Genomic DNA, 22,445 nt, shown 5'->3' on the forward strand with positions numbered 1-22,445 from the left:
TGAAAATTTTTAGCAAAAATTTTTTAAGTCCTAAAATCGGGCCCCTTTTGCTTATACCCCAACCGTCCATACACAAACCACTTGCTCTTGCTTGGTGGCCTTGAGGAACGGGACAATGACGTCATCTTTTTCGTGCATGCAGCCCGTAGTAACGAGTTATCAATAAACATTAACGTAACAGAAGTATTCCCACTTCCCAGCTCTCTTTCATTAAAATTCAGGGTAAAACACGTGTATAATGTATATAAATCGTACCTTTTGTTTTTTTTAAGCAGAAAACTAACGTGCATTTGTATTTGAACGCCTTAAGTATTGGGATTTTCGGATTTCTTGAATTTGTCTAGGCAACATTAGTACACTCCTGACCACATTGTCTATGGTACGAGAATGTCATGTCACTGTCAGTGTCATACAGACGTCAACCCAAATGTCAATGCCATGTTTATATGAAAAATATCTTTGAAAATTCTAAATTATGTTGCGGAATTCTCTTATTTAACCAAGTATTTCAATCAATTTAATAATTTTTAATACCTGAGATTCTGCACCTTCTAAGTCATAATTTTTGTCTACTTATTAATTTCAAAGAACTCTTTCACTGCATCAGGAAACAAATGTAAATAAGTTACATAAGAGTAAAATTAATTATTATGTCTTCGAGGTATAGGATTCTCTGGAATACCTTATCCAGAATTAAATTTGATAAGAGGCTTATTCAGAAGTGTAATGTACTATTCCCTAAAGCATTACCCAAGCCAGCTGCAATACCATGTACTGTTGGCTTTTCTCTGTTCACATGGCTAGGGTTTCAACCCAAACTCAGTGCTGAAGATGAGCTAATCCAGACTATAAAACACTGTGTACTTTTTATTCAAAGATTGCAATACGAAAAAGCTGAACAGTTACTTCACATTGCATTAAGGCAGGCCCAACAGATTCACCATGAAATGGGCATAACATACATCTATGATGTCATGGCTAACTTGGCATTAGAAAGGGAACAACTAGACAAAGCCAAGCAGCTCTTTGTTGCAGTAACACAAAGGATAATGGCAAACGGAGCTACAGAAGACGATCCTAGAGTAGTACATCTCAGTATCAAACTGGCCAGAATCAGCCATTTGAAAAAAGAATACTCAACAGCTCAACTAGGTTATGATTGGTGCTTAGAAAAGTTGCGGAAAGCTATGGGTACAAATCCTAGTGAAGATACTAGAAAAATGCTTGCAATAGCAGAGGATTGGTGTGGACGATTATATGTGGATTGCAATAAACTGGAGGAAGGCTTGAAGTTGATGGTTAATTCACTAGATCTTATGCAGTCTGTGGGTGATGTGGGCCAGGAGCATATTGTGGTCCAGTTGAATGATATTGGCACAGTTTGTGTCCAGTTAGGCAAGACAGATGAAAGCATTGCTTATTTTAAACAAGCTATAGAAGTAGGAAAGCAGCTGCCTGAGATGGAAGAGTTAGGAACAATGTATGTTAATTTAGGGAGGGCTTATTTGAAGAAGCAAATGGTAGAGGAAGCCAGGAAGAGTTGTGGATATGGGTGGAAACTGGGGGCACAAGCTAATAATAAAGATATCAAAGATGAGGCCGAGGATTGTATCAAAGAAGTAAAGGGTATGAATGGTATGATGAGGTAGAATAAGTTGTATTATTCTTTAACTACTTCATTGTTGATTAATTTGTACAGTTATTGTACAAAAATAAACAAAAACCCTGAATTGGATTACTTAATTGCATTTACAACCCTCAGAAAGAAGTTACTGAATAAGTGTTACACTACTGCTATTTGATATGTGTTTCTGTATAAAAGTGTCAGCTGCAAATTGTAAAAAACTAAATATCCAGTTTCCCAGTACATTGTAATGCCTCTGTTGTGGCCCAGCAGTCCTACATACTCTTTCCTTAAGATTTTAATTTTAACAGATCACCTTTAATTATTTATATATGCATAATTTAATATCCAAAAGTTTTGTAAATACAGTAATTATATATAAAACACAATATTGTAAATATTAAAAGGTGTGAATAAAAAACATAAATATAAAGAGACAAGTTTTATTAATTTCTTTTCAATCTCATTTGTGTGGCACAAAATTGAACTTAAAAGGTCATCACAAAGAAATATGTTTGGTTATCTATATTTGAGCATTTGTTTCACCAAACTTTCAAGACATAAATTAGATGGTACATCTAAAAGTGGCCCTAGTAAATTAGTCTTAAAGTAAATGCACTGCGCTAGTGTTATTTAGCGCTCTCCTTGGAGACGGCGAAGGGCTCCGAGACTTCCTCGGCGCGGCTCTCGACGATCACCACGTCCTTGACGGGGCGGTCGTTCGCTCCGGTCGTCGTGTTCTCGATCTTGCGCACGATGTCCTGTAACAAACAAGTGCGTTAAAAATATACATGATAACAGATTCTCCAAAAGGTACAATAATGAAGGTAGGTACAATGGTACATACTACATACTGACTGATACATATGTGACCATCCACGGTGAAAGGAACCTTATGCAATCATGCGGAGCTTGAAGACAAATGCAGTACTACGCGAGCATAGAATATATAATAGTACAAGTACAGAAGGCTCACTCCTTTGATATTCACAAAATGCCGCTATTCTAAATTCTTACCTACAGAAACAAACGGACCGAGCGCGAGCAGCCGACATTGAATTCCATTGCGCCGCGCGAAGGTCGTCACCACTGAATGGGCCGCGCGGCGATAGAATCGCGAAGTGAGCCGCCCCTGACGCGAGTTACGCGACATAAGCTCTGACGACTATAAGGCAATTTTCGCCGTGGAATGTCGCAAATTACCTATTGTTGTTAATTAATTACTATATCCAACCAACAACTCGCAATACCTTTCCAAAGACAACATGGCTGCCGTCCAGCCAGAAGGTTTAGCCGTGGTGATGAAGAACGAGAGCCGTTGGTTTGCCTTTAGCCTATTAGAGTCTTCATTAAATTGATCTAATGGTTTTACCATGCCCTACAAGACCTTTCCGAAGACAACATGACGTCCATTCAGCCAGGAGGTCTTTGCGGTGACGATAAAGAACTCTAAAGGTCTGGGAGCCGTTGGTGTCCTTACCAGCATTGGTCATGGACACATATACAATCTGCCTTATACAGTCAGTGTCTTACCATGCCCTCCAAGACCTTTCCGAAGACAACATGACGGCCGTCTAGCCAGGAGGTCTTAGCTGTGGTGATGAAGAACTGAGAGCCGTTGGTGTCCTTGCCAGCGTTGGCCATGGACAGCCAGCCGGCGCCGTAGTGGCGAAGCTTGAAGTTCTCGTCTTCGAAACGCTCGCCGTAGATGCTGCGACCTGAAAGTGAAAAGACCTTTTGAGATTGTTGTATATTTTTGTAGATAAGAGATGATGTGTGATGCTTACGTGCCGACGACTAAGGGTTTCATTCAAACCTATCGACGCGGAATAGGCTCTAGCTGACCAAAAATCGGCCGTTAGTATGAAGACGCTTACCGCTTACGCGTCATCGTCGCTGAACGCAACCGTACGCATGTTCATAACGAGCGATTTATGGTCGGCGAAAACAGATGCCGCGTCGATATGTTTGGAACGGTGCGGAAAATTCACGACACGCCGCTTTTCTACATTTTGTTTAAAAGAGCTAGTATTAAAGCGGCATCATGGCTATTCCACGTCTTCACCTTACGCCGTCAGTGTATAATTAAAAATTCAAGCATTCATTTAGAAAGTCGAGTACTTAGTATGTCCTGTCTCATTACTTGTCACGAACCCATTTGCATTTGTGGGTACAGCGCAAGCGCGGATCCAGCTTCGTGCCCAGGGGGGGGGTCACGTGGTCTATTTGTATGGCAACTTAGGCTACGATCCGCGCATGGTACAGCGCCATCGGAGAATCGGCCGGGGCGCGCAAAAAGATCTGAACACGAAGAACCTCTGAAGGCGATAAGGCGTGTTCAGATATTTGTGAGCACCTTGAACGCTCCGATATATCTGATGGCGACTGTACGACGGAAACTCTCAACTTAAGGGCCTCTTTACAAGGCGCGTACTTATACTTATTGACTTGTGAAGTTAAACCGATTAATCCAGAAGCATTATAAGCGGTTAATTAAACCCAAAATAAATTTTGCTTCATCATTTTCCTAACACGTACTCGAATCTACGGTTTTTTACGGAACCAATCAATCTTTACCTTGGTGCGCATTTTGCTTCAATGGATTGAAAATTTAAATCACAACGATTTCGTAACACATCGTTAGTAAGCTATCGCACTTTTGCAAGTACATAGTAGCTGTATATAAATCGATAACTAATGTAGCCTTATCCGGCTTACTAATTGGCTGTAAACTATTTATTAGTACAACCAATAAAAGGGAAACAGTTTCACTGGTACAATTTGTATGTTTCATAATCTAACTATTTAACTCAATTAAAGTGGTGTAGACAACCCATCGCGTTGTAGCGTTCCACCACAGTATAAGAGTACTATCGTACAGTATGGCCACTTCCGCTCCCCGCTGAAAGTGCCCCCCACCCGCTCTCGGTTACCTCACAGTTAACGCCTGTCAAATACGCGACTTGTCATATCTCACTCATACAAGCATGGTACGCGTTCACCTACACGAGCTTTGAATGTGTGCTAGGAACGCGCCTCTTTTATATATTTGAGCGCCAGTCTCCGAGGTGTGGTTCCACCAAACGAGAATCCACCAGTCGAAATTACATGAACTGCCTTATCCTTATTATAGAAATCTTTGTGTTTGTACCTTAACCACAGACCCTTGATATCTTCCTGTCAAGTACAGAAGTCATCTGAGCATTTGATGTTTCTTTTTGCCAATTTTTTTTTTTATTGTTTTACAAAGAAACGAGGACGTTTTAGGTCAATTGTTACCTCATGGAATAAAACGAATTAATACTTTCAATCTCACTGGGAGACTATTATAAAAGTCTTGGGTACCTAAGATATTTGTATTTATATATTTTTGTTAGTTCCAACTTTTACAAGCCTTATTGAAATATACGGAAAATGGTAATCAAAATAAGAAGAAAATCGTATGGGTATTTATTTTTTTAATACTAGGGTTAAAAAGTATTAGTAATTCTGACACGTAGAAATAGCATATTTTTTCAAAAAAATCACACTTCATAAAAGTAAAATAGAAATGCGAACTCATCGTGAGAACGCGCGCCACCCCTGAGTGGAAGACGAACTAATGACTCAAATTAAAGTTGCCGGCGATAGAACATACAGTCGCCCCTGCCTTAACTGTGGACCCTTGAAATCTTCCTTCGGTACGAAAATCATCTGAGCATTTCTGTTTTTTTTGAATTTTTTTAATTTAAAAGTGGAAAATGTTGCCTTTGAGATGAAATCACAATCTGGATTTCTCTAAAAAACAAGCGTCTTAACTTTTACGGTTATAGAGTTATTAAAAAAATTACTTAACACGTGTGTACAGCCTTTATCGATTCCTAAAATAATGTTATTTGTTTTGACATGTGCCGTCAATCACTTGTGAATTTAACTAAAAGTGATATACAGGGTGGTTCCTGATGATGAACCTAACGATGTGTCGAATTTAACGAAAAAAAAAAAAACACGGTGTATATACAGTACGTGTGGTCACTAGAAGGTACATAAACAGGAAAAACAAGTTCAAGTGTCCTCATAAGGCATTGTTTTGAGTGACGAACATGAAAATTGAAAACAAAGAGCTTAATAGGCGTTAGGCGCATACACACATTGTTGACATGTAAACCATTATAATTAGATTTGTTTATTTTAGGCTTTGCTTTATATTTTCAGGAACTCGGTTTCTTTGTTCCAATTGGATTTTAGCCAATTTCTCGTTTTCATATTACGAGCTACATTATTATTTATTTTTAAGAATGCATGTTTTTTATTTTATTTTAACATCCGGCATCAAAAGAGTTTGATTTAATTTATAAGAGATCTGTATTATGAGAATAAATATTTTCATCACAAAGTGCTGACTAATAAAATGTCGTATTTCACTCAAGAGTCATACAGGGCGGTCCAAACTTTGACGTCAAAAATGTTTCTTTAGATTCTGCACGTTGTGGGCAATAGCCCATAGAACAATAATAACCCCATGTATATTAGCCGATTTTTTGTAGTTTTCGAGTTATAAATTTATAACTAATAATAAAAAGCCTTCCATTCTATTGCAAGTATTACAATACCTATCTTTGGCAATTTGGATCCAGTTTGGACAAACTGATTTTTTAATAATATTTTTCGAGTTATGATTGATTATTTTTTTTTTCTTGAGAAGGTTTGCAGTGAAGAAATTTATAAAAAAAATATTGACATTTTTTACAAGGTTCTTTATACCAAATAATCCCTACAAACAGCTCATTTATTTAAAAAAAAATCTGTGTTGTCATGAAAACAAATCATGAAATGAAACTTTAAAGCATATTTACCTCCAGTGCCGTCTCCTTTAGTGAAGTCTCCGCCCTGGATCATGAAGTTGCTGATGACGCGGTGGAATTTGCTGCCCTTGTAGCCTTCGCCCTTAGGCTTCTGCGCTAGCTGGTAGAAGTTCTCCACCGTCTTCGGGACGGTCTTTCCGAAGAGACCAATTACGATGTCTCCGACTGGTTCATCACCTATTTTCATGGTGAAGGTGACCTATTTATTCGGGAATTATAATAATTAATGAGAATAAATTAGACAATAAAATAAATAAGTAGGAAATTTTTTATTTATATTGGTATTTTGATCAATAAAGTTAAAAGAAATAAATTGAGTCATACCAAGATAACTATGCAGTGGTTTTCGTAGCATGGCTACAATCTTATAGAAGTTTTATGTTTAAATTAAAAATTAAGCTGTCACCGTTATAAAAATTACTGCAGTGTAATTATGATCTAACTCTTAGTGGAAATATCTGTAAGTGTTTTATAGATCCCCTACTGAGAATATCTGCCACCTTTTTATCTTGCATGTACAAAATTGTATAATTTTTCCTATATTTAGTAATTAATTAATTATTTTAGTAATATTTTTTAATATGTATGTATCTAAATTCTTACAAAAAAAATTAAGGGTAAGGGTTGGTACAGACTGCATGGCAATTTTCACTGTTATAGGTCTTTCTATACCAAGATTTAATCAACTCCTTAAATTCATTTACATTGCTAACAAATTTTTTCAGATAATAGAATGAAGTAGTTCATTCAATTTAGGCAGTTTTAAAGCCAGTACAGCTTAAGGGACCAATAAAAAATAGATGGTTACTAGATTGGTATACAAAGGATATCTATTATCCTGAATTGATTAATTCAATGTCCCAAGGATAACTATGATTTGAATCCCAGGACTATTGACAAAAAGGTTGTTTATTACATAATTTAAGTGATGACATCAGTACAAATTCAAAAACCAGTTATCCTAACAAAGAATTAGACGCGTCATTGGCCCCCAGGTCAGCAACCTTACTATGGTCCATCAAGTTCAAGAAAAAAAAAACATGAATAGGTACACATTATTCAGATTTTTTTTTTTCAGAATAAATTAAATACACATACCTTGTGGGTCACTTTGGGACCTTTAGGTGCATCGTCGGACCGGGCAACGACGATGAACAAAAACAGCCCTAGGACAGTTGCGAAGCTCCCCATAATGAGAAGAAGTTTTAATTTCCTTCTAAAAATCTTAGCTAATTAAATAAATCACAGCGGTATGTTTAATTGGCTTGGACGCGAGGGGTATAATCCTCTACAGCCGGCCAAATGACGAGTGGGCTCGCTCTCGCTCAGCCGATACCGAAGCGCCACGTTACCAACGAAACGGAAGCGAATAATACAGCGACCCCACCACCTACATACGGACAACGCAGCGATTTTCTTGAGATTATTCGCCGCACTTCTATTGTAAAATGGTCTTTATTTTAATAAGCCGCGAGCGATATTAGCTCGGCGAGCTCGGCCTTCGTTCAATAAAATAATGTCAATGTCATAATGACAGCAACGCCAATGATTGTTACCAGGAATAAAAAAAGAGTTATAAAAATAATTTTATTAATAATTAAACCTTAATAATTGCATTTTACCAAATACTATCTTATACTATTAAACGAGCAATTCTTGTATATTTATTTATTTATTTATCTTATACTATTAAACGAGCAATTCTTGTATATTTATTTATTTATTTATTTATTTATTTATATATACCGACGATCTCGGAAACCGCTCTAACGATTTCGCTGAAATTTGTTTTGTGGGGGTTTTCGGGGGTGAAAAATCGATCTAGCGTAGCCTTAGATCCCGGAAAACGCGAATTTTCGAGTTTTCATGAGTTTTTCTTTCGCATTTGTAAACGTAAAATATGGTCCTTAATTTCGCCGCGCGCGATCGATTCCGCTTAGCTCAGTCGCACGAGGTCGGTCTAATGTACGCAGATAGATCGTAGATGTCAGGGTTTCGAATCCCGGCCAGAAATAAAGTTTTTGTTTTTTGTCTTTTTTTTTTTGTTTTTGTATTTATAAGAGTTTTTTTTTATCTAAAGACGTGATATATTAAAATAGAACCGAGCGAAGCTCGGTTACCAGATATATATACTATAATACGTGCAGCTTCTGACGTTTCCCATACAATTGAGCGGCAACAATTTTACTAGCGCCATCTAGCGGTTCGAGTTGATCAAAGTAGTTGTTCAGACTTTTATTTGAGTAAATTAAAATAGAAAATGCTATTATTTGATCTACTTTAACATTTTTAGACGGAATAAAACAAAAAAATAAGAATTTGTAATTTTTTTTAATTTTATGCTGTATGAAACTAAACTATTTTGATCAACTCATGCCGCTAGGAGCGCTAGTGTGCCTGTTGCCAACTTTGGCACCGAGCTGCACGTATTAACTCGTAGAGTTTACATAGTATTTGATTTTACATTACTATTTGTTATATAGTCAATATCCATTAGTCTTGTAATGGCATTCTCCAATCGGGAATCCGTCTGAAAACATAAAAAATATTGGAGTTAGGTTGGTGCTTGCACATGCACACGGTACATAATAATGATGAAGCTGAATCTGAATGAACATGGACCAGTCACTCGTCCGCACTTGTGCTGTATGCGAATTAGGTTAGTAAGTTCTTACAACTACAACGAGTGCGGAGTGTTAGGGTCAGTAATATGCATATAACACCTCAGGAGTTGCGGGCGTCCATAGGCTACGAATACTGCTTACCATCAGGTGGGCCGTACACTTGTTTGCCACCAAAGTAGTATACAAAACACTTTAGGTATTCTTGGCGTTATCTTATCTTATCTTAAATCTGCGGGGGCCCTTACGGATACACTTCGACCCATCGGGATCTTTTGTGCAATTACCCCCTACGATCCTAAGATCCTTCAGCTATTCAGGAGCTTGTCGACCATCTCCACGTATCGGAAGATGAGGCTCATGGGTAGCTCTCTGAAGTCCTTCGGTGCCAGGTAGCCTGCTCCAAAGTTCTTCATTCTTTGTCTGGCGAGGGCGTGACATTCACACATTAAATGTCTGACTGTCTCTTCCTCTTCGCCACACATGCGACAATCAGTGTTGTCGGCGTGTCCCATCTTGGCCAAAATTCCTTTGACCCCGTAATAGCCTGTGAACACCCCCGTTATAATTTGGAGTTGTCTTTTGCCTAGCTTCCCTAGCTTTTTGCTCGATCCAGAGTCTACCCTCTGCATAAAGAGCTTTGAATGCTTCAGACCAACCAGGGCATCCCACTCTTTTTGGTGACTGGCCTTTGTTTGGTCTTTCATAGCCGTTCTGATGGTTCCTTGTGAAAGGCCCACATAAGGTTCCGGACCTATGAAGTTGTCTTCAAATCCGGTCTTGGCACAATTATACATTATTCTTGGCGTTACAAGTCTTAACAAATTAGCATACCAGCTATGCCTTTGAATGTACTTATCAATCAATTTAAGATAGGTACGTTAACTTACAACTTTTTAATCATTTGAAGATCATTGTACTTTCTCACGCCGTCACTTGAGCTATTACATCTGTTAATCCATTGTTTCGTAGGCTTTAATATGTCATTAAAGCATCGCTGATTTAGTTTGGCTTCATTTTCCGATCCCACCTTGTCTCCACCACTCATGTTTATCTCTTCAAATGATGAACCGACTTCTTGAATGCTCATGTTGCATAGAGCGCTAAAAGTAAAAAAAAATAGGTATAAGGTGACGGACCCAATCATGGACAGTTTAAGAAAAAAAACGCCTGTTTTTGATATTTCACTGATAAATGTAAAAATTCTGCGGCTAAGCGTGTTAAATCTTGAATGTCCTATCCTTCTTTTACATTTCAAGCGTATTGCAGAATAGATACTCCTATTGGTTTCTTTGAGTCATACAGAATGGAAACCATTAGGAGACATCTAGAATTGTCCCGAAGCACCAAAAAAGGAATCAAAGAACTAAAAACCACTAAGGAATGGATCCCTACTCTTCATCAGACGGATGGTAAGAAAAGCAAGTCACGCCAGGATGTCATAAACATAGCTACAGAATTCTACACAAGGTTATATAGTCAACCTAACTCTATTCAAGAAGAGGAGATAAACACCCATAGCATATCTTCAAACATTGAAAAGTTTCAAGAACAAGAGATTCTCAAACAAATACACAAGTTAAAATCTGAAAAGAGCCCAGGTCCTGACGGGATTGCCAACGAACATATTAAATATGGAAAAACACTACTAATAACCCCGCTAACCATCTTATTCAACAAAATTCCTGAAGAAGAACATGTACCACAAAGCTGGAAAAAATCCGAAATAATACTCTTATATAAAAAACCGGCCAAGAGCGTGTCGGGCCACGCTCAGTGTAGGGTTCCGTAGTTTTCCGTATTTTTCTCAAAAACTACTGAACCTATCAAGTTCAAAATAATTTTCCTAGAAAGTCTTTATAAAGTTCTAATTTTGTGATTTTTTTCATATTTTTTAAACATATGGTTCAAAAGTTAGAGGGGGGGGGACGCACTTTTTTTTCCTTTAGGAGCGATTATTTCCGAAAATATTAATATTATCAAAAAACGATCTTAGTAAACCCTTATTCATTTTTAAATACCTATCCAACAATATATCACACGTTAGGGTTGGAATGAAAAAAAATATCAGCCCCCACTTTACATGTAGGGGGGGTACCCTAATAAAACATTTTTTTCCATTTTTTATTTTTGCACTTTGTTGGCGTGATTGATATACATATTGGTACCAAATTTCAGCTTTCTAGTGCTAACGGTTACTGAGATTATCCGCGGACGGACGGACGGACGGACGGACGGACGGACGGACGGACGGACGGACAGACAGACATGGCGAAACTATAAGGGTTCCTAGTTGACTACGGAACCCCAAAAAAGGAGATCCAGGAAACATTGGCAATTATCGTCCAATCAGTATTAATATGCCATGCCATGTCTCTATAAACTGCTGTCTTCAAGCTTACTGGAAAGAATACACCAATTATCGACAAACATCAGCCATGCGAACAAGCCGGTTTCAGTAGAGGCTTTAGCACTACAGATCATATTCATGTGATTGAGCAAATTATAGAAAAATACATGGAATTTCAAAGACCACTTTTCTTAGCCTTCATTGACTACAAAAAAGCCTTTGACAGTATTTCACACAAAAGTATATGGGAAGCTCTAAACAAACAAGGAATAAATAACACATACATAAACATCTTAAAAGATATATACTCCCAGAGCACAAGTAGAGTTAAACTAGACAGATTAGGCACAGATATAGATATTGAACGTGGAGTAAGGCAGGGCGACCCACTTTCTCCAAAATTGTTCATAGCTGTTCTTCAAAATTTGATGAGTGAATTACCATGGTCAGAAAAAGGAATTTGTGTAAGTGGAAAATATATAAACAATTTGAGATTTGCGGACGACCTAATACTGCTGTGCGAAAACCCATCCAAACTGGAGTCAATGATAAATGAATTAATGGCTGCTAGCGCAAATGTAGGACTAGAGATGAATCTCGAAAAAACTAAACTTATGACCAATAATAAAGAGATACCAATTTTAGCAAACAACACTGCACTCGAATATGTCCAAAAATATATATATCTTGGTAAACAAATATCATTTAACCCTGAAAGACATACAGAAGGAATAGAAAGAAGAATAGCCAATACATGGAAACAATTTTGGGCGCATAAAGAAATCCTTAAATCACAACTTCCGATACACCTCAAGAAAACAGTAATGAACTCAACCATATTATCTTGCCTTACCTATGGCTGTCAAACTTGGACCCTAAACCAGTCAACCAAAAATAAAATACAGACCACGCAAAGAGCAATGGAAAGAAGCTGTTTAGGCATCAAGTTAAAGGACAGAATAAGATGCTCAGATATTAGACAGAAGACGCAAGTAACTGATGCCTTACGCTTTGCTCAAAGCATGAAATGGAGATGGGCGGGTCACGTGGCAAGGCTAAACGATGACAGGTGGACAGGAAAGGTTACAAAGTGGAAAGGACCACAGGGATCAAGAAAGCGAGGACATCCACTATCCAGGTGGCAGGATGACATTGTGGCTACTGCAGGCAAGGAATGGCAAAGCATGGCAAAAGATAAAACAAAATGGAAACGGCTGGAGGAGGCTTTTACCCAGAAGGGGTCTACAGAATACAATCAATAATAAAAACTAAATCAAAAGAAAAGAAAATCTTTCTGTAGAAAGCTTAAATAAATAAAATAAATAAATAAAAATATATATATAGAGTCCCTTTACCCAGATAACGTCACAAATAAATAATGTAGAATTTTTCTACTTTCTCATACTTCCTTTTTGGGAAGAATAAAACATGTTAAATATTAAATAAATTCAAATCATATATCATTCTTACCATTCTTATGAGCATAATTCATAAATAATACTGGTGAAATGCGTCATTTATATTCTATTGACATTCTGGTTAAGTATCTTAGGTCAATAGAAACAGTTGTACTTATACTTGCATATTTTTACATACATTACAATGAATGTCAAGTAATTTGAATACATAGGACAAGATATAATATATGGTAATAAGAACATGTGTTGTTGAATCGTAATGCAATAACAAGCAATAGCGTCAAAAGTCATTTGTTTTCTTATTTATTCATATTGAATAAGTACTACTTGCTTCATTGCTTAAAATCTATAACGAATGATATGATATGATGTGATTCTCTTGTTTTATTTTATCATTATCAATATTATCATTAGCATTGTTATAAAAATGAGGTCAAAGTTTATTGTGTAAAGCGCATTTAATTTTTAACTACAAAGTAGTACTTGATCACAACTATGTTTTATACCTTATCTCATGCTTAATACAGTAGGTAAGTAAAACGAATTCAAGATTACACCGTGCGTTATTTTTTTATTATTTTATACATGAACTCAACTCTCTTAGCAACATTACTAAGAATTCGTCTTGATATTTTTTTCAGTAAACTGGTGAATTTTATCTTGTCGCCAAATCCTTCAGAAATAACCAAATTAATTGAAACTTCAAAATGAAACAGCTCTATAACTCTAGTTTATGGTACATAGCCGTCAGTTTTTAGAAACTTATTTTAGATACTTATTTTTAAGGATTTGTGTTTTTTTGTCCATAATGGCATCACCGTCCATTATGGGGTATTTTACCTTAGTTGATAAAAAGTGGATATCTTGACATTATCTTAACACAGTGTTTTGTGTTGAGTGTCGTCAATGTTATTCAATTCAAAAACAAAATGAAAAGGTAAAAAGCAGAGTAACAGTTAGGTACAATCCATACTAATGTTATAAATGGGAAACTTGGGAAAGTGTGTGTGTGTCTGTTTGTTTGCCCGTCTTTCACGGCAAAACGGAGCTGAAGGGATGGAGAGTGACATAGGCTATTTTTAGGGTTCCGTAGTCAACTAGGAACCCTTATAGTTTCGCCATGTCTGTCTGTCCGTCCGTCCGTCCGTCCGTCCGTCCGTCCGTCCGTCCGTCCGTCCGTCCGTCCGTCCGTCCGTCCGTCCGCGGATAATCTCAGTAACCGTAAGCACTACAAAGCTGAAATTTAGTACCAATATGCATATCAATCACGCCAACAAAGTGCAAAAATAAAAAATGGAAAAAAATGTTTTATTAGGGTACCCCCATACATGTAAAGTGGGGGCTGATATTTTTTTTCATTCCAACCCCAACGTGTGATATATTTTTGGATAGGTATTTAAAAATGAATAAGGGTTTACTAACATCGTTTTTTGATAATATTAATATTTTCGGAAATAATCGCTCCTAAAGGAAAAAAAAGTGCGTCCCCCCCCCTCTAACTTTTGAACCATTTGTTTAAAAAATATGAAAAAAATCACAAAAGTAGAATTTTATAAAAACTTTCTAGGAAAATTGTTTTGAACTTGATAGGTTGAGTAGTTTTTGAGAAAAATAAGGAAAACTACGGAACCCTACACTGAGCGTGGCCCGACACGCTCTTGGCCGGTTTTTTTCTCTTTCTAACGCGAGCGAAGCCGCGGGCAAAAGCCAGTTTTCTAACAAAGCAATGGTTTTTAAGAAGTGACGTAATAAGCGACTTTTTTATTCAGTGATATAATTATGCTAGGGCCCATAACCTACATAATTTTGAAAAGCGATGTTTCATGCTCATTAAAATAAGCAAAAGCATCTAAGCATACTCTTGGCAATAAAAAGGCAGCAAAATTGAAAATGTAAGGGCTCATCGCCCAATTGTTTTATAAAACGCGTGCCTTCTTAAAACCCTGACCTTCGTCTATACCTACGGGTTCTTTTTTTTAAATCACTAAATACAAACTGAAATGAGTTTACTAACTTGGCAATTTCCTCTGCATCGCGGTTTTCCATCGTGTCCAACAAATCTGTGAAATATAATGAGGCAAGGAAATCAATATAAGTTATCAATGGAACTGAAATCAGCTAGTACGTACTTAGTTATGTAAAGTTACATTAACACTAATAACCATATGAAACATGCAAAGCAGAACAAATTATACATTATTATAATGTTAACATTATTTAAGAATTTATTAACCGAACGTTCGTGTTTATCGAATGTCTCCATTTGCTCAGGCGACGCATGTTTTAAGACGCGGAACGGATCAACGGACGTCAGCGCCACGCCGTCCGAGTGTAATCAGGGGCGGCTCACTCCGCGATCCTATCGCCGCGCTACAAGTATATCCTGGCGGCCGCGAGTTCGCGGCCTACTCAGGGGTGGCGCGCATTCTCACGGAATGCACGTTCGCACTTTCTGTTAAGTATTACGTCGCGAGGTTTTTTTAAGCGATGTCCGCGGGTGGAATGGCTAATAATACTTAGTTAAATAGTCATATTGAATAAAATAAATACCAAAAGACATTCTTATACAGATCTACTACTGATTATAAGTCCCACGGAAATGTTCAATAAGGCTTGTGATGTTGGAACCTTGAACAAAAATATATAAATACAGCGTATATACCTAGAAAGTACTCAAGACTTGAATATAATAGTATAACATTTAATGTGAGTATTAATTCGTTTGGATCCATTGGTAACCCTATCACCGGACGCCGCGCACGTGCGGCTCGTTTCTTTGTAAGAATGTTGTAGGTATTTAAAAAGGCGGCATTTCGGAAACATCAAAGCAGTGGGCCTTCTGTACTTGTACTATTATATATTCTGTGGTGTAATTGAAAAAAACGTCTCCTCAGTACATTTTGTATAGGAAGGACGTAAAACGCGCCCCAGGCGACGTTTTTTAAGTTACACTCGGGCGTCGCGGCGTGGCGAGGACGCCCGTTCCGCGTCTTAAGACATGCGTCGCCTGTGTGTGGATAGTCTCTTTCAGCGTTGCCAGTTGCTTTCATGGTCATGTCCTTCAACGGACAGTCGTAAACAAAGCAAGTTCAAGAACGAATCCAAGCGCGGATCCAGCTTCGTGCTCAGGGGGGGGGGGTCACGTGGTAAAGGCCCAGGCCCCAAGGGGGGGGATCACGTGGTCAGTTTGTATGGTCAAGCTAGGCTCCAGGGAGGGGGGGGGGTCATGACCCCCATGACCCCCCCCTGGATCCGCACATGAAAGAATCAGGCTTTTCTTGTTGATTCTGAGCTAAAGCTCACAGAGCCCCCAGTAGTACCTACTCATAAATCTCATAATTGTCATAATCATACCTTCCACGGTGTCAGTGCTTGTACATCCTTTCTCACAGTGCATACGTTTCGACGTATCCATTACTCTTTTCTGCTCCTAAAAGTAGTTATAAACCTAGTTGATATGATGTTTTTAACATGAGTGGAAATATAGCGGGTCAAATTTTCAAACAATCATCAAGCAAAAAGTCAATTTGCATTATTTTAGTTGATGGAAAACAAGCATACAGCCCACGAGTAGGTAATATTTAGCGGCCACCGCCGCCTTTGGATGATTATAACTCCAGGTTATTAATTTAATAAATTTCTAGTTAAACTCCATTAAGTAAGTATTAGCCTCTCGGGAAAACTCTACGATTAGCACGGAATTCAATCCACTGGCTTTCTTCAGACATTTCATAGTCATACTTAATGCGGAATTATTTAAATGTATCTTGATTTCTTAAGATATTAGATGAAAATAAATAAAAGCTGATAACGTACACTATTGCCGTGTTTAAGGTAAGATTTTGATAACATCCTTTTATTTTTCTTCCACTTATTTAAGGCATTTTGCTGTTGTTCTCTGAGATACAAATATTTACAATACCACATGCAATGAGAACGTATATCTTCTTTTGTAGATCCTGTAAAATATGTATATCTTAAGTATTTCCGTACTTACATATTTAAATACTTAGGTATCAAGTGTTAGATTAGCTTCGAGTCCTCCGACGTTTCGAGAACGGCGTTGACCTTGTTAAACATCGCTTTGTATTGACCGGAAACATCCGTAGTGTGCCAATGATGAACAAAAGCCTATCGCTATAGCAACCGCGGCTTCAAAACGTTGGAGGAAAAAGTTTATGAATAAATCAGTAGGTACTAAGCAATAAAATGCACTTACCAATAATTTTCTCCAATATCTCCGACTCAAAAGCTTGAAATTGATCGCGGTTATGAGAAATAAAGTCCTGAAGGTCATTTAATGAAATTAAATCATTACATCGGAAATATTTCTGCCAAATTTGAATGAATATATTATGATGATATTCCTGCCAACCCCCGTAGCGATTAGGACTGCTCATCATAAATTCTTGAAATTTTTGAACTTCCTAAAATTTAGAGAAAATAACATAGATACCGAATTTCAAGTAAGTAACAAAAATACGTAACAAAACCTACGTAAGTAATTCTAGCAAATCCAGCATAATATTCGCATAGTTTTGGCACAGTATAATAAAGAGTACTATCCTACAGTATGGTCACTCCCGCTCCCCGCTGAAAGTGCCGCCCACCCCCTCTCGGTTACCTCACAGTTACCGCCTGTCAAAAACGCGAACAGTTGACCTATCATATTTCACTCATACAAGCATAGTACGCGTTCACCTACACGAGCTTAGACTGTGCTAGGAACGTGCCTCTTTCATATATTTGATCGCCAGTGTCCGAGGTGTGGTTTTGGCCTACCTAATCTATTCTAATTCAGCGTCTATTCATATGCTGACGCTCCGGACCTATCTCCGAAGTTTATATAGGTACCTATTTAGGGTTAAAATTAAAGATTTTACTTACCTTACATTTTAATGGCGACTGTATCATTACTTTTACAGGACTGGGCACTATGTGACTAAAGGGTTTAATCTTAATTTTAGGTTTTAATGTACTCTTCGCGTGCTTCTCTTCAACTTCATTTATCTGAAAATAATTAATGACGAAATTAAGAAAGTTGTACTCATAGCTGGGCATTAACTCGCTAATCCGTTAATCGTTAATTAACGAAGTTAACATTTTGATTAACGGATTAACTTTTAAGTTAACTTGAAAAAATGTTAACGGACTCGTTAACTTCCGTTAAATTTCTCCGAGTCCGTTAATCGTTAATCTAGTAGGGCACAGGCGCCATCTGCGCTGCGAAAAACACGTTCTGAACGCTACTATAAAAGCCCGAAGTACGGCAAATCCTATGATTTGCCGGTGAATCCTAGGTTTTACCGATGTCGATTGCTAAAAGTCCGAAATATTACCTAAAAAAGTATTCTTCATGTGGATTTGCTTTTACTAACTTTGATTCGGTGAATCCTAGGCTTTACCATGGCGACTGCTGTAGTGATAGGGCAGCAAATTCGATCCCTATTTACGACCACATTCGCTTCCCTAGCCTCTACCGCCCAAAGTGGCACAATAGTCCCGTCACTGCCAGCATCTCTCCTGACACAGCTCTTGGCAGTAGCTCAGGCGATCACTGCCTTCCACGTGCAGCCTAGAGTTCAATAGGCTAGCTGTACTTCGGCCTTTTACAGAAATATAATACGTTATAGTGGATACTGATGCAACTAAATATTTAAAGAAAAGTTCTTTTTTTTTCACGTGTTAACGGATTAACGATTAACTTTAACTTACGTTAAATTTGTCGAAATGTATCGCTTTAACGATTAACGAAGTTAACTTTTTTAGTAACGGATTAGCGATTAACGAAGTTAACTATTTGATTAACGGTGCCCAGCTAGGGTTGTACTCATTGAAAACAAATCACCCAATTGGGTTATAAATAAATAAATAATAATAAATAATATTGATTTTGTCAGCCCTAGGTACTAGGCTATAGTTATTTGTTATACAAGGGGGCAAAGTTGTATTTTAACGCCGAGTGTGAAATTGAAAAACGAGCAAGTGAAAGGATTCTATACTTAAACCACGAGCGAAGCGAGTGGTTCGAGAATAGAATTCTGAACTTGCGAGTTTTTTAACACACGCGAAGTAAAATACATTTGCACCCGAGTGTAACACAAAACTTTTCCCCTCACTATATAAGGTCCTAATTTATTAGATGCAGATATTTTTACAGCTGATAGTACTCGGTCTCTGGAGTATATTAAACCGTGAAACATTATAGCTTTAAATTACGATGTTTTTTTGGAGAAAACGGAAAAACAAATTTGCTACGTAAAAACACCCTGTTTATGTGATTATTAAATGAAAACTCATTGAACAGATTCTAGTAACTCTTTTAAAGCCTGACAAGATTTTATTTGACCCTGAAAGAGTGTCGCTACAAACCGCTTTCATATGGCAATAATGTGCGGACGTCATGTATAATGGGGACAGCGTATACTGGTTTCGCGTTAATATTTGTAGAGAATGAAAACATGGTTTTAGAGAATCCAAGTTTAATAAGCAAGGTTTAAATACTCGCTACTTGTCTCCGCACAGCCCAAAATCCATAAATCTTGTGTCTTTATCGAAGTCGTCGATTCTTTTTGCGTGGGACCTTGTTTTATACTGGTGTCAATGATGTGGCCTCCTTATTTCTATAAATATTTTTTACGGCAGAGCTACAGACATCTTAAATAAGAACAAAAAAGATATTAAGCTAAATCGAAACCAGATAATCAGTACAGGAGAACCGCACTATAAATTGTCAGTACCAGACATGTCAACAACCGATTTCGGAACATTGTTATCGAAATACTGTGAAATCCTTCATCCTCTTTTGTTGTTAGTAATTTATCACGTTAAGTATAACTATTTTCACTTTTTTAAATATTATTTTGGGCATATTTGCGATGAAACCGTTAGAAAATGTATATAACTGTAACTGGCCACTTCAATGACATGTGCAGTTTTCCCGCCGAACCTTTACGACATTTACAACAAACATGACAGACAGTGTTATTGTGACATGTGATAATGCACATGATGATTTTTTTAGACGAAATTATACACCGTGTTTCCGGTATCACTCAAAACCTCAGACACCCCAACTGATTTTTATTTTTTTAAACGTATCTACAATGTTCATTTTTTAATCTGATGATTATTATTTTTTTAAATTGAATTTTTAATTTTCTGTGCAGCTCTACTCGGCTTTTAACTCTACACTCAATAAAATAATTGCTAGCTACCATCATAAACCTTCAAACTGTTTAATTGTGTATGTTACTGCAACGACATAAGGTTTACCAATAGACAGCTATGTCACTGTAAAGCACTTTAACCTGTGTCACAGTTAACTTCAAATTGGACAGGTGACGCAGTAAGCAAATTTAAACCTAACATTCAAAATGACAAGGTTGTAATTAGGTGCGAGTTCAATTTGTTATGACTTATGATAAACTTTAAAATTAAACTGACGCACAACGTCTATCTCGTAGCGGAAAAAATAATCGTCCAAGTAACCAGCCAGTATTAATTAATACCCTTAAATACTGAAAAAGGTATACAACCTCTAACAATATGATATGCACAATGTTGTATTACGAATTTGTAGAATGGGCACGTAAACAATAACTAATAATACAAATTAAAACAAAAAATATTACCCCCATCAAGATATAGCTCAATCGATTCCATAGCTGGGCATTAACTCGTTAATCCGTTAATCGTTAATTAACGAAGTTAACATTTTGGTTAACGAATTAACTTTTAAGTTAACTTTAAAAAATGTTAACGGATTCGTTAACTTCCGTTAAATTTCTTCGAGTCCGTTAATCGTTAATCCAGTTCCGCACGCACCGAGTAAAACTTGCTCTGACCGCTACTGTAAAAGCCCGGAGTAAGGCGAAACCTAGGATTTTCACGTAAATTCACAGTCTACAGACAAATTGGTGCCTTTGGATCACTTGTTCGAGACCTGCTAAAGTTTATTCGTCCTACTGCACCCATCACTAACTGCGAAATAGAATGTAAATCATCAGGCATGACACACAAATCGCGCAACCAACATATCAAGCCAAAGTGCAGAGTTCGGCGGGCCGCGCTATCTACCAAGTTACCGTGGATCACAACTTCGATTAGAGGTGTCTCAATCCGAGGAACCTACGCACCATCACTACGACCGCATGATTGACCCAATAAAATTGATTAACATTTTGCTTTTACCAATTGGCAGCTGGGATGTTTCAAAATATTTTGGCGAACTTCGGGCTTTTATAGTAACATATAAACTTACGCAAATACTAAATATGTAGTTGAGTAGAGTTTTTTTATAGCGATTAACGGATTATCGATTAACTTTAACTTCCGTTAAATTTGTTGAAATGTATCGCTTTAACGATTAACGAAGTTAACTTTTATAGTAACGGATTAGCGATTATCGAAGTTAACTATTTGATTAACGGTGCCCAGCTCTGATCGATTCTACTCTCGATTCTGAACAAACAGTTGTCAGGTTTTTAGTGTTAAGTGAAAGGCTCCCCACAGACAGTCTTAAAAATTCATAATCTTAAAAAAAACTTGTATGCAATCTGACAGTTCAAACTGACACTGACAAGACACTGACAGATCTGAACTGTCAGATTGCATACAAGTTTTTTTTTAAGATTATGAATTTTTAAGACTGTCTGTGGGGAGCCAAACACGGTGTAATTATTTTTTTTATTAGGAAAATGAAATCAAAAAAGTTACATGAAAAGATTTCTTAATTTATATTTAAAGTTAATTATTTTAATGTAAAGTATCATGTGTTAAAATATCTGCAACTAATAAATTAGGACATTATAGCGAGGAAACTACAACGCAAAAAATGCGTTTATCAGCTGCTTCCAGTAGTTCCACATGACGTGGTAAATCATCTTTATTACTAGATTCACCTACTTTTATAAATTTTAAAGCAGTTAATTTGACTTTATTCAAGGTCAAATTACTTTACCCACTAGTGGATAAAATGCGTTTTTACCCGCTGGTATTAAAGGACAAAACACGTGTTTCCGAGCTAGTGAGGGGAAAAAGTTTATTTAAAAAATCACACGCGGTTTCCCCATGCCATGCCATGCCCTATTTTTTTTCAAGAGCTGTCCATTTCATCATTCCTAATACTTACTTGTTTTGTTACTTCCTTTTCCTTGGACATTTCCGAAGCCAATTCAGATTGGACATAATTTTTGAGTAGGTGTATCTTCTCATCCAGCTTAACAACGTCCCGTTTCATGTTGTCAATGTCTAGAATTAAAACATACCTATATTATAAATTAGAGTAGTTTCATATTAGAATTAGTGAAGTATGTAATAGGTAGGTACTTCCCTTAGCAGAAGAAATAGCTAAGCGATTAAATAAGCAGGAGTCATTCTACCTTAAATCCTCTTATACATGTTGTTATTGAGATATTATGCTAAGAGATGTTTGTTTACTTACCGACACTATTTAACTTTTCTTCAGTCATAGCTTTCAGTTCCCCAAACATGCTCTTAATTTCTAACAAATTATTGTTTACCTTTCCTGTGTAATTCTTTAGTTCTAAACTGTACAATTGAGGGAGTTCGTAGTTACTTCCTTCT

At 37.1% G+C, this 22,445-nt stretch overlaps 3 protein-coding genes across 3 annotated transcripts; 1 reads left to right on the forward strand and 2 right to left on the reverse strand.

Annotated features, from left to right (window-relative positions):
* The first annotated feature begins 428 nt into the window (after positions 1-428).
* LOC125234641 (tetratricopeptide repeat protein 19 homolog, mitochondrial) lies at positions 429-2,061 on the forward strand. Its single transcript, XM_048140971.1, has one exon. It carries the CDS (start codon positions 651-653, stop codon positions 1,647-1,649), a length of 999 nt encoding a protein of 332 aa, XP_047996928.1. The 5' UTR covers positions 429-650; the 3' UTR covers positions 1,650-2,061.
* LOC125234642 (peptidyl-prolyl cis-trans isomerase 6) lies at positions 2,052-7,893 on the reverse strand. Its single transcript, XM_048140972.1, has 4 exons — positions 7,567-7,893; positions 6,460-6,667; positions 3,158-3,342; positions 2,052-2,385 (listed from the first exon to the last, which is right to left on the reverse strand). The coding sequence occupies exons 1-4, from the start codon at positions 7,657-7,659 to the stop codon at positions 2,254-2,256; spliced, it is 618 nt and encodes a 205-aa protein (XP_047996929.1). The 5' UTR covers positions 7,660-7,893; the 3' UTR covers positions 2,052-2,253.
* A 917-nt stretch (positions 7,894-8,810) lies between these two features.
* Positions 8,811-22,106, reverse strand: LOC125234708. The gene is made up of 8 exons (XM_048141069.1): positions 21,991-22,106; positions 17,745-17,867; positions 17,077-17,284; positions 16,674-16,816; positions 16,212-16,287; positions 14,872-14,917; positions 9,980-10,192; positions 8,811-8,998 (listed from the first exon to the last, which is right to left on the reverse strand). Exons 1-8 carry the CDS (start codon positions 22,096-22,098, stop codon positions 8,962-8,964), a joined length of 954 nt encoding a protein of 317 aa, XP_047997026.1. The 5' UTR covers positions 22,099-22,106; the 3' UTR covers positions 8,811-8,961.
* Between the last annotated feature and the right edge of the window lie 339 nt (positions 22,107-22,445).

This window comes from Leguminivora glycinivorella, chromosome 16 (assembly GCF_023078275.1).
Source record: "Leguminivora glycinivorella isolate SPB_JAAS2020 chromosome 16, LegGlyc_1.1, whole genome shotgun sequence".
Classification (NCBI taxonomy): domain Eukaryota; kingdom Metazoa; phylum Arthropoda; class Insecta; order Lepidoptera; family Tortricidae; genus Leguminivora; species Leguminivora glycinivorella.

Coding starts and splice junctions, on each gene's coding strand:
- LOC125234641 (XM_048140971.1), top strand. CDS start 651: ATGTCTTCGAGGTATAGGATTCTCTGGAATACCTTATCCAGAATTAAA.
- LOC125234642 (XM_048140972.1), bottom strand. CDS start 7,659: ATGGGGAGCTTCGCAACTGTCCTAGGGCTGTTTTTGTTCATCGTCGTT. Junction 6,668..7,566: donor GTCCCAAAGTGACCCACAAG/GTATGTGTATTT, acceptor CCGAATAAATAG/GTCACCTTCACCATGAAAAT. Junction 3,343..6,459: donor TAAAGGAGACGGCACTGGAG/GTAAATATGCTT, acceptor TTTCACTTTCAG/GTCGCAGCATCTACGGCGAG.
- LOC125234708 (XM_048141069.1), bottom strand. CDS start 22,098: ATGAAACGGGACGTTGTTAAGCTGGATGAGAAGATACACCTACTCAAA. Junction 17,868..21,990: donor AAAAGGAAGTAACAAAACAA/GTAAGTATTAGG, acceptor AATTATTTTCAG/ATAAATGAAGTTGAAGAGAA. Junction 16,817..17,076: donor GATATTGGAGAAAATTATTG/GTAAGTGCATTT, acceptor CATATTTTACAG/GATCTACAAAAGAAGATATA.